We start from the raw sequence: 15,960 nt of genomic DNA, 5'->3' as shown, positions 1-15,960 counted from the left end.
ACGCTCAGCGATTCTCTGCGCGATCAACCTCTCACATGTTTAAGCTGTGGGAGATTTCACTTGTCATGTTTGCATAGTAAGCTAATGATTGATAAGACGATGTCAGAGGAATTGGTGCACAAATTATCATCACTCACCAATCAGTGCTGTCGCTCTCTATACACAGTTCGCGCGATTGCAAAGTGAAAGCAAAAAACAAGCGCAAATTCAAATTCACAAGCGATTTCAATATGTCACATATTCACAGTGGCTCACCGATGCCAATGACATAATTACCCAGCTACATTTCCGAAAGAATGCAAAAGCATTGACATATATTTTTCCTTCCTACGATAGGCCGACGGGCAGGGCAGGGCAGCCCGACTGGAAAATCGCTAGCCCCGGGACGTCGGGCTAGCGATTTTGCGAGCCCTGTATCTGATTGAGGAATCACTCATCTTTGGAAAAGAGAGTTTATTACAGAGAAATGGCTCTTTCCAAAATAAAAGCTATAATATACGCTTCTTCTGGGCTATATTCTCAGCAGCATATTAAACATATCAGGTCCCCATAAGGAGAATCATGTGCTAACCGCTGACTCCGGTAAAGTTTGTAGCATGCCTGCTTGTTGTTTTTGTCTGCTTCCACTTGTTTTTGCACTAGGATGATGTCGGCGTAAATGTGCAGTCATATTCGTTGTGTTCCCACTAGTGCTGTCAGCGTTAATCTGAAATGACGTTAACGCCACAACACGGCAAATCTCCGTTAACGAGCTACCGCGGATTGCCCCGTGCGTGGGGCTGGACAGCTAACACGTTAACGAGCTAACTGCGCTAACACACTAGTTCCCACCCATGTAATTGAGCATTGCGTGGCACATCCAACATACTGTTTTACTTTAGTCCATGACACGCTTACCTTCAGGGTCATACGTCACATGAAAACCAAAATAGTTCCAAACGCCAGATCTGAATGAGGGTGGGGGAGGTTCAATTTGCCATGTTGCAAGGAGAGCTTAACTTCTGTCTCGCTAGCTTGCCCTGCGCTCAGTGAATCTGTGTTCGACTACTCCGCCTAGGCTGCACTGTCGAGTGCAGATCCACTGAGCGCTCAACACAGACAGCACCGTCAGAAGGAAAGTTGATAAAATAAATTAAAAATGTTGTATTGTTCGATACATATGCGTACCGAACCGAAAGCTCTGTATCGAACGGTTCAATATCGATACGAGTATCGTTGCACCCCTAATATATATATATATATATATATATATATATATAGTCGACCTTAATCTTACAGAGAATGTGATGATTTGATGGATAATTAAAGTCAGTCATATATCCACAAACACAACAAGCTGGAAGTCAGTGATGCTGCTCGGTTTGCAGTCCTGAATATCACGGCACAAGCAGGATTCACTGCACTGTTAATGTTAGCTATGTTATATTGCTGCCTGTGTTTTGTGTCTTTTATTCCTAGCATGTGTGCTCAGAGGTTTTCAAAGTGCATTATAAGAATGTCGAACATTAAAAGACCAGCAAATATAAGTTTGTCATACTTTATCGATGAAATCTTGGAAAATATAAATAACATCTATAGCAGAAGCAGTGTATCACTCTTGGTCTTGCAAGACAATTTTGCGTCCAGTTGTTAATTCTTGAACAATGTGCACCGATCTCTTACAAAAGATGTGGTTTGCTATGGTTCTCTAACCCAACCAGGTTACTAAAGTACTGAAAATGAGGAGACAACATTACAACAACGTGCCAAATAAGCTAGGTCCATCATGTGCAGCCAAGAAACCTGTGATCTGCCAAAGTTGGCGTGGATTTTGGTACGACTTCTAAAGGTCTGTGTTTCTGCAACCAAGACGTTGCTTCAGGCCGTCTACATCCTGTGGTTCTGAACTTTGGATGGACAAATGGCAGCAGCCGTTTATCAGAAGCACCCAGACTGCTCTTGGCGATGGTCTGACTCAGTCCTCGGGCCACGACCTTTTATCCCCTGTTAGCGTTGTTTGGTCTTTGCACCTGCACGTGTCCTTTGCTTCCAGCAAAATGATTGTGACAACGGGACATTCAGCATCTAGCAGATGTTATATCTGCAATATGCAGCAGCAGTTTTTTACAGTTACCTGCCTGCTATACCCAAGAGACGTGATGATTTATGGTGTCGGCCCTGTTATCACAGAATGGGCCACGTGACCAGTTAAAGTGGTGACAAACTGTTGGCTCTGTCAAAACCAAAAGTAGTTATTGGGGCTAAAAAAGGATTTACAGCCTATTAAAGGTGCAAGAGAGCTGATCCAGTTTCCAGCGAGTCCATCATCAGCTGGGCTGATTCATGACCAGAACGTCCCAAGTGTGAAGTCAGTGAATCAGTGCTGGCCTGGTGCTGAACACAGTGAGGCTGAAGGGACTGTGGAGACATCAGCACATCACATTTTATATTGGTTTTATTATAATGTGCTTCTAGTAAGGAACAAAAGCACAGACACCAACCTCCTGATCTGCGGAGCAGTGGTGGTAGAGGAACTTCGTCTCAGCTTTTTAGTAGAAGAGGGGGTGAGGTGGACTTTGGAGGGCTTCGGGGGAGGGAGGATGGAGCAGTGTGAAGTCTTGGACAGGTTTAACCTGACACAGAAAACAAGAACACCTCATATTTGTGTGTGTGTGTGATCCAAGAGCAAATACTAAACTTGATCCTTCACAAAAACAAGCACAACGAACAACTTCTCCAAAAATCCTTCTGATGATTTCTACGCTCACTGCAGGAATCAACATCTGCACACACACTCTGTACAAGAGACAAGAGACAAATACGCTTCGACGTGTGGGAGGTACCTCGAGTTAACCTCCGTGGAAGCCCAGTTCTTGGTTGTGTCAGGTTAGCAGTTTAGTGATGTTAGTTTACAGGAGAAGCACGTTGTGAGTTTGGTTCGTGGTCGTCCTTTGGTTTCGTTTTGCCGCAGCTCCCATATCCCCGATTTGTAACTATTTACTTTTTATGAAATGTTTCTTGAACTATGGCAGCATCTTATATATCTGCTATATTGGGGCCGTGGATTCAGGGACCAAAACAAAAACTGTAGTGAGCAGAGGTATTATCTACTGATTGTGTGTCTGGCGGCAGCCACGGGTGGAGAGCAGAGGCAGCGGGCAGGCCAATCGAAACGCAGCTCAGGCCGCGGCTGCAGCAAAAACTTGGGCGTAGGAGGAGCGATTCTGGCAAACCGTCAGGAGGGGGAAGTGGTGCTCTACCAACACGGTGTCCAGTAAAGATGGAGGCCTGCTGACTCCAACTGAGGACACTGTCAGGCAGTAGAAGGAATACTCTGACAACCTCCACAACCTTAATCTCACTCATGATTAACTAAAGTATCCAAAGACAACAACTTCTCTTGTTGCATTTAGGTTTCAGTTTAACCGAAGAACAAAAAAGGATGCATGAGCTCGAGCAGGTTATACACAACATTTACGCTGCACAGATGAGAACACAGCAGGATTTCATGCAGTCCAGTCTGTCTGTTAGACAGCGTGCAAACAAAGCATTCGACAACAGTCACTTATGTACTTTCTGACATCCACAAAAACATGTTGGTGTCTATTATATCTCCTTGTTAATAGAAACTTTGTTTTGAGCTAATTCTCAACGTGTCTCTTGCACTGACCACAATAACCATTTATCATTAATTAAATTACAGATATTGGTACCTTGAGCAGGATGACGCTGATCTCGGTGGGCGTTTTCCCTTCAGTGCTCTCAGTTCGTCTCCCTGTGTCAGACTGACTTCTTTGCAGTTATTCTGCACAGACACAGAAAGAAAGACACAATTAGCAGCATGAAAACACAACATTGTGATCAGAACTCAGTAGCTTGTTTGAATTCTGCAGTAACCATTAAAAAAAGGTGCTATGAAGTCACACCGCTGACCTCATCCAAGCTATATGACTTGCAGAGCACGGTGTTGATTGACAGGTCATCCATGCTGGAAAGCAGCGAGGACACTGCCTCCTGTTTGCCTCCCTGCACAGAGTCAGAGCGGTGAAGCTGCTGTTGCTGCAGCTGCTGCTGCCGACTCCGTCTCTGTTGGACCAGCTTCTGTTTAGACCGATGCACGTCACCCTGAACCCACAAACTGTGCTGCTTCCTGCACACAAACATCAAACACACGCCACAAACTAACTGTGATATCATGTTTAGCAGGTATAACATTCAACATCCTGGTTTAGCGTGTAAGTAGACACACAAAGCTAGTAGCCATTAGCAACAGAGCACTACTGTGGCGTAAGGAGGAAGTGTGCGTCCAGAGCTGAGGAGAGAAACCAGCTGACTGCAGTCTGCAGCAGTAACACAGTTTCAGGCTTTTTTAATTCGATTTGATTCATCATCCACCAGTTTCCCACTGCTGCAGTCACCACCAGCTGCACATGGGCACCCTGGGGAATGCCCCACCCTGACCTCCACCTTTTGCTTCTCTTCTAACTTTTACTACATTTCCAGCATGCTCCAACCATGACCTCAGCATGGAGAAACATCTTGTGTGGTAACAGCAATAGATGCCACAGCCTAAGCACAGACGGGCCTTGTTTGTCAGGCACATCTCACAGATGCTCGATGAGATTGAGATCTGCCGACGTTGAAGGCCAAGGTGACACCTCAAACCCTTCCTGATCTACTTCCTGATCTACTTCCTGATCTACTTCCTGATCTACTTGTGCTTCGTGTGAAGACTCCAGCGACACTCGAAGTATTAGAGAACAGCTGTACTTAGTGACCAACGCCTTTTGGGTCATTGCAAAATGTCAAACAGCTTGTGTTTAAATAAAAAAGACTGGAAACAGAAAAAGTGGACCAATCACACCTTCACAGATAAACGCAATGACCCTGATGAAGGCCACTAACACGTTATGGTTCCCTAATACTCTGTGACTGGAGTCTTCACCTCGTCAGATCTTTCTCCGTGCACCTTGGAGGTGAAGTTGCCGTCTGCTTGTGTTTTGTGACATTATCCTAATGAAGTGTTGCAGACGTGTCTGTGTGCACATCATCTGGAAAGCACTACTCCTGTACTTTCATGAACGGCACTAAAGCTTAATGATTGTCTCCGACTGATACCTTTGGAGTCACGGAAATTGGAGCGTTTGGTTTGAGCGGTCACAGCTGAGGCACAAACTCACTCTTCTAAGAAGTTTTGCTGTGGACCGATGATAGATCCAGGTCTGCAGACTCTGATCCAAGCAATCGCCTCGGCTGCAGTAAACCGGAAGTGCTTCATCAGGTAGCAGCCAATCAGAGTGCCCGTGCGGCCTAATCCAGCTGTAAATGGATGGAGTGTTTAAAGAGACAAAGTTAAGATAAAAGAAATAAATGACATCAATTAAACATACATAAACACTTGCAGTCCTACCTTTACAGTGCACTGCCACTGCCCCGTCTGTGCTTTCACACACATGCAGAAAGCGTCTGACGATGAGGTCAGAGGGCGTGGTCCCATCAAGGAAGAAGAGGTCGTGGTGCTCAAATCCTGCATCCTCAAACCGCCTGCCATCATACAACTTCCTGTTCAGACGAACCACGGTCGTTACGTCATTTTGGCAAAAGTATGAGAAGTATGCCTCGGGTGTGTGGAGGGGATAACCTGGAGACAGAATCAACAACAACTGAGTTACGTCGTACGTTTCAATCAGCGAGGGTCTGTTTTTAATGCAAGTCCTGTCTCTTAATGCAAACGTAAAATAAGATTCAATGACGTAGTGTCAACTGATTTATATTGTAAGGTAAAGACGTTAAATACAGAGAAAACTCAACGATCGAACAGCCCCAAGCACCTGCTGACAGCGGGAAAGAAAAACTCCCTTTAACAAGAACCAGGCTGAGGGAGGGGGAGCAACCTGCCACATGTGGTCGGGGTGAGGGGAGGACAACAGGACAAGAGACGGACTGGAGAGCCAGAGGGGAATAATAACTACGTGCAAAGTGGTGTAAATACACAGGAAGTAAAAAGAGCTGAGTGATGAAGAAGCATGAGTGCATCATGGGAAACCCCGAGCCACTGCAGGGCTCAGGCTCGTCTAATCCAGCCGTAACAACATGACAGCACTAAGCAGGAAACAATACACGCCATCAGAAGACAGCAGGGTAAGGTTAGCTCTTCTCAGCTGTTTCAGGACGTGCAGGCACTGAGGGGCTGCACAGGCCTTCTGTCAGGCCAAGCAACGTGAGCACTGATTGGTTTGGAGGCATGCTTTTAGCTTTTAGCTTAGAGATTCTGACTCACCATCTTCTATCTTACCACGAGAATGAGGGCTACTGAACGCCAGAACCTTTCCCGGAATGATCCAGTTCATATCTCCATTTTCAACTCGCTAAAAGCAGAAAAAGAAAGGAAAGAAAGACTGTGATAGAGGTTAGCGACATATCAGTTAAAAACATGGATCCAGAACACCTTAATTATACCACCACTGCAGTAATGAACACATACGGTCTTTTACCTTTCATTGGAAATCAGTTTTGTTGCAGTGGACACAGGTGAGCTGACCTTTACTTCACTGACTGTCTATCACTTGGACGGGTGAGTTATGGATCAATCTAACTGAGAAACTGAGGAAGTACAGCGTGCACCAAGGCAGGCCTGGACATCGTACGAGCCCTTGGTTGGCCCTGACTGTGTTACTAACAGCACTGCAAATAAACTGGATGAATAACAAGCGTACGTTACTTATTTCTTACTGTATCCTGGTCCTGTTTTCATTGATATCGACCTGTAGCACAGTCAGCACTCTGCAGTCTGTTACCTCATAATGTTCATATTCTTCTGCACTGAACCTTTCAAAATCCAGGAAACCATGTTGTAATGCCTGCAGAGGAAAAGAGCAGGAACAGATTTTCACAACAAAAGCACAACTCCCCCCAAAGGGCTGAAATGTTTAGTGTTATAGTGATCTGCAGTGGTTTCACAGATTCAGTTCAGTTTTTTTTAGCACCAAATCACAACAAAGGTCACCTCAGGCAGTTAATATTGTACGGTAAAGACCCTACAGTTATACAGAGGAAACACAATCAGACCACCCCTACGAGCAGGCACACTGGTGACAGTGGGGAGGAAAAACTCGTTTTTAACAGAAACACATGTTCACCAGAACCAGGCTCAGGGAGGGGCGGCAATCTGACTGCTGAGGGGCTGAGGGGACGGAGACAGGACCAAACACACACTGTGAGGACAGCCAGAGATTAATAACAAGGATGATTCAGTGCAGAGAGGTCTGTTAGATGGGGCCTGATTATTTAAGACCTTGTATGTGAGGAGCAGGAATTTGATCTGGCTTCATGGACAGATAGAGCTGGGTGTCATCTGCATAGCAGTGTAAATGTATGCTATGTCTTCTAATGATGCTGCCTAAGGGAAGCATGTATAATGTAAACAGAATTGGTCCTAGCACTGAACCCTGTGGAACTCCATAATTAACCTCAGTGTGTGAAGAGGACTCTCCATTTACATGCACAAACTGGAGTCTATTAGATAGATATGATACAAACCACTGCAGTGCAGTACCTGTAATACCTACAGCATGTTCTAATCGCTCTAATAGGATATTATGGTCGACAGTATCGAACGCTGCACTGAGGTCTAGCAGGACAAGCACAAAGATGAGTCCACTGTCAGAGGCCATAAGAAGATCATTTGTAACCTTCACTAAAGCTGTTTCTGTGCTGTGATGAGCTCTGAAACCTGACTGAAACTCTTCAAATAAACCATTCCTCTGCAGATGATCTGTTAGCTGTTTGACAACTACTCTTTCAAGGATGTTTGATATGAAAGGAAGGTTGGAGATTGGCCTATAATTAGCTAAGACTGGGTCTAGAGATGCTTTTTGAGTAAAGGTTTAACTGCAGCCAGCTTGAAGGCCTGTGGTACATAGCTGATTATTAGAGATAGTTGATCATATTTAAGATAGAAGAATTAATTAATGGCAGGACTTCTTTGAGCAGTTTTGTAGGAATGGGGTCTAAAAGACACGTTGATGCACTGACTATTTCTTCTTTAGTCGTTTGTTTTCAATTCCTGTGTGTTTGTACATCACTGAAGTATTTAATCATTAGTAATTATTAAACTCCTTTGTAGTTCTCTCTGCTCTCTTCTCTCACCCCTCACCTGTCACAGTGAATTGCTGCCTCCTTAAACCTGGTTCTGTTGGAGGTTTCGTCCTGTTGGAAGGGAGTTTTTCCTTCCCACTGTTGCCAAGTGTATACTTCTAGTGCAGTGCTGTAGGGTCTTTACCTTATAAGTTAAAGTACCTTGAAGTAACTGTTGCTTAGAATTAGTGCTATGAATAAAACTGAATTCAATTACTGTTGTTACAGAATAAGAGGAGAACAATGTCAAATGTGGCTCAAACTGGGATTTTTAAGTTAAAATGAGGTTAAAATGACCAAAATGAAGTTAATAAGTGTCATTTTAATTTGACTAAAATCATCTGTGTTAGACGTTGTTGCTACCTTGTGGATTCCTTGTAAGCAGTTTAGGACGGTGAGGTTAAAAGAGCACTCTCCAACTGCTGCGTCTCTGTGGCACACACACACACACACACACACAGACACACACACACACAGACACACACAGACACACACACACACACACACACAGACACACACACACACACACACAGACACACACACACACACAGTGTAGTTATCAGGGTTCAGATCATATCTGGTCTCAGGCTTGTTTGCACTGTAAATAAACACAAAGCATCACTAAGAGTGTAAAAACTAAGCAGCAGCTGTTCAGCTGAGCTCAGGAGTGGGACTGCGGGGGGGGGGGGGGACGTTAGCTCAGTCTAGATCAGGGGTCTGCAACCTTTAACACCCAAAGAGCCATTTGGACCCAGTTTCCACGCAAAAGAAAACTCTGGGAGCCGCAAATACTTTTTGAAAAATACTAAATCTAAAACGAAGATAACACTGTATATATTGTTTTTTATATTTATGCTTTGTGTGAACAACTAAGGTATGTTGCTTATGAAATCCATGAAGTGCTACAGAGAAAATTACATTTTATTTATGTAATTAACACATTTTGAACTCTTAAAGAAATATAACAAAAGGAAAGCTGAACTAAAATGATCCAGCAAACAAAAACTGTTGTGAGCCGCCCTCATATCTCCTTTGGGCTTTTGGAGCTTTGACCTGAATTTTAACAAGTAATTGGAAAAAAAGCTTGATGCTGCTGAAAGATGAAAAATTGATATTTGCAAAATTCTGCCTAAATATGTATTTTACCTGGTTAATGTGTGTGGCGGGGCGTGGTCTGCAGCGTCGCTGCAGGGGAGGCGGACGCACCTGAGTGGCACCTGCAATCACGCCTCACCACCTTTACGTCTCTGCTGTTGTTGGTGTGTGTCGGGCTGTGAGCTGCAAAGCTACAGCCGGCTGTGTGCGTACAGCAACTGTGTGTGAAAAGTGGTCAGTAAAGAGATGCTGAAAAGCGTGTTCATGAAAACATCGTCGTGTCTGCCGTGATATGTTTACAATGAGACTTCTGCTCCTGAACCTCTGCGCACAGCGTCTGCAGATCAGGCTGTACGAAGTCACTTTCATCTTTACAGGACTGTAAGCTGTCGTCTGTGAGGCGTGAGCGTGTTTGTTTTAACATAGTTCACGGTGGAGCTGCTGACATAATGTGGATCCGAACATCCATAATTGGCCTACCTGGGGTTGAAAGTCTCGATAAATGCATGGCGTTCCTGTGAGTGTGGCGCTTATTTTGAGCGATGAAAAAATAATAAGATATAATTTTATTTTTATATTTCAAAATCACAATGATCTTCCAATTTAGAACTACAAGTTAAAAAAAGAACTAAACACAAATAAAATACACTTCAGCTAAATACTTCTAATTTATTTTCCCAAACCACGCGGAGCCGCAGTATAAGGACTAAAGAGCTGCAGGTTGCCGACCCCTGCTCTAGATGAATGAAATCAACCCACTGGCACTGCTAAAGCTCACTAAGAGCTCATAAACTGTTAACAATTCATTCAAATCTCTGAATTCAGTTTTATTTATATAGTGCCAAATCACAACAGCAGTAAAAACCCTACAATAATACGGGAAAATGTTCCCATCCCAAACTTAAAAGTGTGGGTTTGATGAGGTTTCCTGACCTCCTGGAACCTTCATGGTCGCCAAATAATTTCCAGCTAGGTGGAGTTTCTTCTTGTTACCCTGCTTGCAGTCTTTATGCTAAGCTAAGCTAAGCTGGATGTAACAGACAGAAGAATAGTGTCTCAGTAAATGTAATGACAACAGCCCAGCATGCAGTGCTGTTTCGTAGAAAGCAGCAGCCTGTACCTAAACGGCATGTAGCCTGTGTTGTTTCCTGCTATCAGAGTCCTGTAGGCATCTTCTGGGCTTCTCTTCAAATACATCACCTACAGGGCAGAGTTAAACTACATCACTAATAATGGACAGACAGACGGGCAATCAGATGATGTGATGGACAAATGAAAGGATATTTACAGCATAGGCACCAATGAGAACAGCAGCATTGGCTCTCTTCTTCTGGTCGTAGCTGGTGTAGTGAAACAGTCTCTTTCTAGACATTGTGAAAGACTATAAACCAATAATGATAATCAATAATCAGTGAAACAGCACATGTGCATTAATACATTTAAAATAAGAGTCTACTGTCAGAGGAGTGCACACACACCATCAGAGCAAAGACCTTTCAAAATAAGAGTCTACTGTCAGAGGAGTGCACACACACCATCAGAGCAAAGACCTTTCAAAATAAGAGTCTACTGTCAGAGGAGTGCACACACACCATCAGAGCAAAGACCTTTCAAAATAAGAGTCTACTGTCAGAGGAGTGCACACACACCATCAGGGCAAAGACCTTTCAAAATAAGAGTCTACTGTCAGAGGAGTGCACACACACCATCACAGCAAAGACCTTTCAAAATAAGAGCGTAACACGTTTTCTAAATGATGTCTATACAGCAAACAAAGCCCTGAGTCTGAAGACCTTCATCTGCATTACCTTCAGCTTCCTGTTGAGTTTCCAGCAGTATCTGTACAGCATGGCCAGGTTGAGGGGCCCAAAGTCTGCATAAAAACTGCAACACACAGCGAGAGATGGAGGAGCTTTCAACAATTACAACAACAACACAAATCAGCCACAAAACTAAACCCACTGACAGGTGAAGTCGGTGACATTGTTCATCTGGTTATAATAAAATGCTCCGTTAGAAAACCCACACAATGCAGACATGGAGTCAGAGGAAGCTCACAGCTTTGTTTCACTCAATGAAACCAAACTCAGATCCCGTTTGTCTGCTGCAGAAAAGAAAACTGTTATCAAGGCTGGAACATGACAGACGAGCAGGGGTGCAAGTCACACTGAAACTGTGATATATCCCATGATACTGATGCTCAGAGTTGAGCATCAGGAACTCAGGCTACGTTCACACTGCAGGCGAAAGCGCATCAAATCAGATTTTTTGACCCTCTGCGACCATCTATCCGATCATGGTGTGACAGTGTGAACGGCACAAATCTGATATTTTCAAATCCGATCTGGGTCACTTTCGTATGTGGTGCTGAATCCGATACATATCTGATGTTTTAGAAAGCTGCTGTTTGATGGTCATGTCGCATTAAATCCGTCTTTTACGTCACTGACACAAGACAGACGCCAATTATCAGCGCCGGAGAAGACATCGCGAACGCTTCCTGTCCATCCAGTGAAACTGTTGGGAAGACAACGTTGGAGAAACGTGAACATTTTATTTGTTCTGTATAATCTGCAGATTCTGACAGAAATCTGCAACTATCCTTTGAAGCAGCGCTCCTCTAAAACAGCAATAAGGATCATTATTAGGTTATTTACATTATTATGTTAATAACAAAATAACTTAAAGCAAAAATTGGGAAACGTGAAGTCTGAAGTCTTTATATTAAGACCATCAGTCAAACAATATTGTTGCTCTGGGTCTAAACAGAGCGCGTTGTGTGTGACGTCTTCTTTTGTGCATGCGGCCGCTTTGAGCGTTCACACTAGAGCGCGTTTGCTGTCACATTTTATTTGTAGTGTGAACGAGCAGACAAAAAAATCAGATTTGATCCAAAAATCTGAATTGAGCATCAAGACCTGCAGAGTGAACGTAGCCTTAGAGTTCCTAAAAAGTCCTGAGAGGTCAGGAAATGCTGGAAACCAGTTTCCACCCAGCCCTGTGTACTGTGGTGGCCTGCAGCTCCACAGCAGAACATCCACAGTATGAAGCTGCAATTTGCAGGGCACATATAAACGCATAGATGGAGCATTTTTCCAAGGCTGTGTCACCTCTGATCTGTCTCTCATCGGTGTATAAAGGGTGTATGATTAAAACTATTTTATATCCTAAAATAAATGCAGATCATTTAAGGAACCATAACTCGTGCGTGCTCAGTCAGGGGTTATGACCACAGAGTAGGCCAGGACCAGATGATTGGTTTATGACATCAGTCACACTGGTGATACATCAACAGACATTTTCATGGAGAAACAGTGCAAATGTATCAACATGACAACACAGGGTTGGATGAAATTCTCCACAAGTATGTGGACTTCATGTCTTCACTGACGTATGAGCTGTTCCTGTTGGAGGGTTGACGGCGTGTCTCATGTCACACTCCTCCACAGTGAGGATGGACTTATTGATACGTGCCTCTGGTGACTGCACTTCAAAACAAGGAGTGATTCAACTGCTCTGCTAGTGAAGCATCAGCTCTGTGACTGCTCCTGTACTCGGTGATGTGCTGCCCTCCTGACACACCTGCCTGCTGTTGTTGCTGTCCAGGTGATCTTCCACCTGTACTGTGATTTGGCCTTTCAGATGCCTCGTTCCACCGTCACTCACTCTGAAGGCAGCCGGTGGACGTCCCCGGTCATCCAGGGCTTGTGGTTGGGATAGACCAGGTGACACAGTACACCTCCAGGTCTGGATGTTCAGGAATCTCCTGGTGGTGTGGAGACAGTCCTGCAGCTGCTGTAAGGCTTCATCAGGCCAGGTTCTGATAGTCTTCGTGGTGGCCAGAGCAGCTGTCCTGACAGGAAGCAGCTTCCTGCTCACATCCAGGCGGCATGGCGGCACTGTAAGGAAGTTCTTTCAGGGTCTCCCCACCTATTAGAAGTTTTACCGTCCCACTGCTCCCGGCCCTGCTCGTTGGGAATCGTCCAATTAGAGTTTTCTCTCTAATATTGTAGGTTGTTTACCTACAAAGGGCCTGGATGTAACTGATGTTATACAAATAAAACTGGACTAAACTAAATCACCAGTTAAGCTAACGTGAATGAACATGCATGTCTTTGGACTGTGAACCAGGGAAAACGTGTGAACTCCAACTAGAAAGACCACAGTTTGAACCAGGACACCATCCCTCCGGGTGGAGCAGTGGACTTCCTCTAACAGTATAATGGTAATCAGAGACCAGTGATGAGAAGTCAAGGAAGGACAGGACCATGACTGTCAAAAGGCGTGTCTCTCTGAAATGAACAGGTGGGATATTAATGAGGTCAAAGGAATTTCTAAAGGACACGAAACAACAAAAACGGAGGCAAACAAAGTTCATCTGTTACAAAAGAGGCATCAGAAAGAAATGATTTGTAGGAGCGTGTGCTGGCAGTGAGCAGGAGCAGACTGTTACCATGGAGACTTTCAGTGGCAATGACATCGCAGCGTTTCTCACTTTTCAGCCATTCGTGTGTTTGTTGAGTGAATCTGCAGGATTCACTGAACCTTCAGCTCCACGTGTCTCTCAGACCAGCTCGGCTGACATAATCAGCTACAGCTGGTTAGCAGAATCATGAGGAAGCTTCACACACTACACGTTTTACTGCACAACAGTACGAGACACCCCGAAGCACTGAAGAAGCTGGAGATCTCCTTCAGGCACTTGTAGCCGTCTCAGCCACAGAGACCAGATCTCTGCAGATCTCTGCAGATCTACTGGACAGATGACATGAAGCCATCAGAGTTTGAGTCACTTTGAATGTTTTATGCTTGTTGCTGTTATAGAAAGTCATGAGTTTCCTTTTACATGGTACAGAAAGTATTTTGTTAAATGAACATTCAGCTAAACCAAGAACAACACCAACTATAATATCAGCATGTGAATGATAACATCCGGACTCACTTTAAATGGATGTCAGACGGCGGTACGTCAGAATTGGGGATCAGACTAGATCACAGCTTACCTTTCATATATGAGCTCCTCATCCGTGCTGAAGAAGTGTGTGTTGGCTGTATTCTTAGGTTTGACCCGCAGAGTGGCAAAGTACAGGCGGTCTGTGGTGCACACACACACACACACACACACACACACACACACACACACACACACACACACACAGGTTACATTCAGCCTCACAGACAGTCCTGGCTTCAGATACAGGGCGATAACGCTCTCTTGTCCCGATCACACCGAGCTGCTGACTGTATCCAGGTATTTTTGGTGTCTCGGTTACAGCACAGGATCAGTTCCCCTCATTAACTGCTGCTGAAACCAAGGCAGGACCCAAATCTCCGTCCTTACATGACACACTGGTGCTGGTTACTTAACCTGATTTAGCCAAACTTAATCCTCGCACTACTGAAATGCTTCTTTTTACCAGATTAGAGAACGATGGGTCGTGGCTTTATAAACGTAATAAACTTTGTAATTCTTTGCTTTAACTAAACTGTATTATTTGACTCTATGAGTGAATGAGTTGTGGGACACTGGGCTACAACCTGCCAACTGTTAGCCTGTAAGTTTGAACCTTTCAGCTACATGTAGTTTTACATGTACTCATGAGTGAAGCAGCTTCAGTAAAACTGGAAAGTTCTGCAGTGATAGCTGAAAAGAGAAAAACTTATTCCTGGAAACGAGCTGCTGTGTAAAGGCTGTGAAGCTGACCTGCACCTGCATGGACTCACTTTACCAGGATTCTTTTTACCCTCTTAATGCACAGCTGTTACACTTTATATCATGTTAATTATAGCAGACACAGCTGAGAACGATCCAGCATCCTCCAGGCCAAAGGCCGACCAGCTGCCCCCACAGTCCTGTCAAGAGTTATTGTTCTCCACAACAATGCACAGTGCTGATGAAGAAGCTACAAAATAATCAGAAATGTCCTCGTCTCTTATTTGGTTAGTGTCCCCATGATGGAGACCATCGTGGTCAGTGTAGCTCACACTGAATCATACTGGTTTAGCTTTGTTTGAAAGAACAAATGAGCCAAAATGAACGAGCAGGTCAGTGCTGTGTATTTATGTCCACGCTCTCAGTCACACACATGGAAATATTGCAGGCTGTAGTTTCTTATAGAAAACCATTATGCAGTATTACATCCCAGCACTGATGTTAAACTTACCCTTAATAAATTCTGATGAGCTGGCCTGCTCATATCCATCTGCCATTTGTTACAGTGGGAATGGTCACAGTGTCCCGGAGTGAGTTTGTCCTCTTCTTATCTGTTGTGAGACCACTCGAGATGTTCCAAAAATATCAAGAGTTCACTACAGAATAGCATTTCACCTGCGTCACTACTGTAAATGAAAAGGGTCCAACTTTAAAGTCTCCCCGCCCGCCGCTGATGAGGAGCATGCGTAAAGTCTCCAAAGTCGCTCCGCTCCACGGACTGCGCCTGAACCCAGAGGTTTCCACTCCTCCATGCCTGAACTACAACGAATATCCCAGCAAGTAGAAGATTTACAGGACAGCCCAGAGTCGTGGCAGCGATGATCTCTCTGCTGCCTCGCACATGCTCAGTCAATGGTCACATAAACGCACGCACACATCACCGGCCGTGCTGCCAAAGCCTGCTGGAGCTGGATTTAAACAGAAATCCCCTTTCCCAGTAATAGAAACTGGATTTATATTTATATATATTTATATATTTCCAGGCTGCTACAAAATGCACCGTTTGCTTATTTGTATTTGTGTGAACATTACAAAAG

General features: G+C 44.3%; 2 protein-coding genes across 2 annotated transcripts in view; both read right to left on the bottom strand.

Moving 5' to 3' along the window:
- The window catches only part of LOC148098680 (protein NLRC3-like), a 321,437-nt gene that overhangs the window by 85,239 nt on the left and 220,238 nt on the right, over window positions 1–15,960 (bottom strand). The gene's annotated exons all lie outside the window — the stretch shown is intronic.
- LOC148098692 (dual specificity protein phosphatase CDC14AB-like) lies at window positions 1,557–15,652 on the bottom strand. The gene is made up of 14 exons (XM_087850591.1): window positions 15,375–15,652; window positions 14,214–14,304; window positions 11,019–11,094; window positions 10,499–10,591; window positions 10,331–10,410; window positions 8,479–8,545; window positions 6,777–6,839; window positions 6,275–6,347; window positions 5,390–5,620; window positions 5,160–5,298; window positions 3,913–4,129; window positions 3,693–3,784; window positions 2,481–2,612; window positions 1,557–2,397 (listed from the first exon to the last, which is right to left on the bottom strand). Exons 1-14 carry the CDS (start codon window positions 15,418–15,420, stop codon window positions 2,349–2,351), a joined length of 1,449 nt encoding a protein of 482 aa, XP_087706717.1. The 5' UTR covers window positions 15,421–15,652; the 3' UTR covers window positions 1,557–2,348.

The sequence above is a fragment of the Neolamprologus brichardi genome, chromosome 14 (genome assembly GCF_056152115.1).
Source record: "Neolamprologus brichardi isolate AB-2024 chromosome 14, ASM5615211v1, whole genome shotgun sequence".
NCBI classification, from domain to species: domain Eukaryota; kingdom Metazoa; phylum Chordata; class Actinopteri; order Cichliformes; family Cichlidae; genus Neolamprologus; species Neolamprologus brichardi.
Note: the sequence above shows the minus strand (reverse complement) of the source record. Positions and strands in the feature narration are given on the sequence as shown.

What these genes read in the sequence shown, in the direction of transcription:
- LOC148098692 (XM_087850591.1), bottom strand. Translation starts at nt 15,420, where the DNA reads ATGGCAGATGGATATGAGCAGGCCAGCTCATCAGAATTTATTAAGG. An exon ending in ACAGGCTACATGCCGTTTAG is followed by an intron (nt 8,546 to 10,330) that starts GTACAGGCTGCT and finishes TGTGTGCCACAG; the next exon opens with AGACGCAGCAGTTGGAGAGT. An exon ending in GCTTACAAGGAATCCACAAG is followed by an intron (nt 6,840 to 8,478) that starts GTAGCAACAACG and finishes TTTCCTCTGCAG; the next exon opens with GCATTACAACATGGTTTCCT.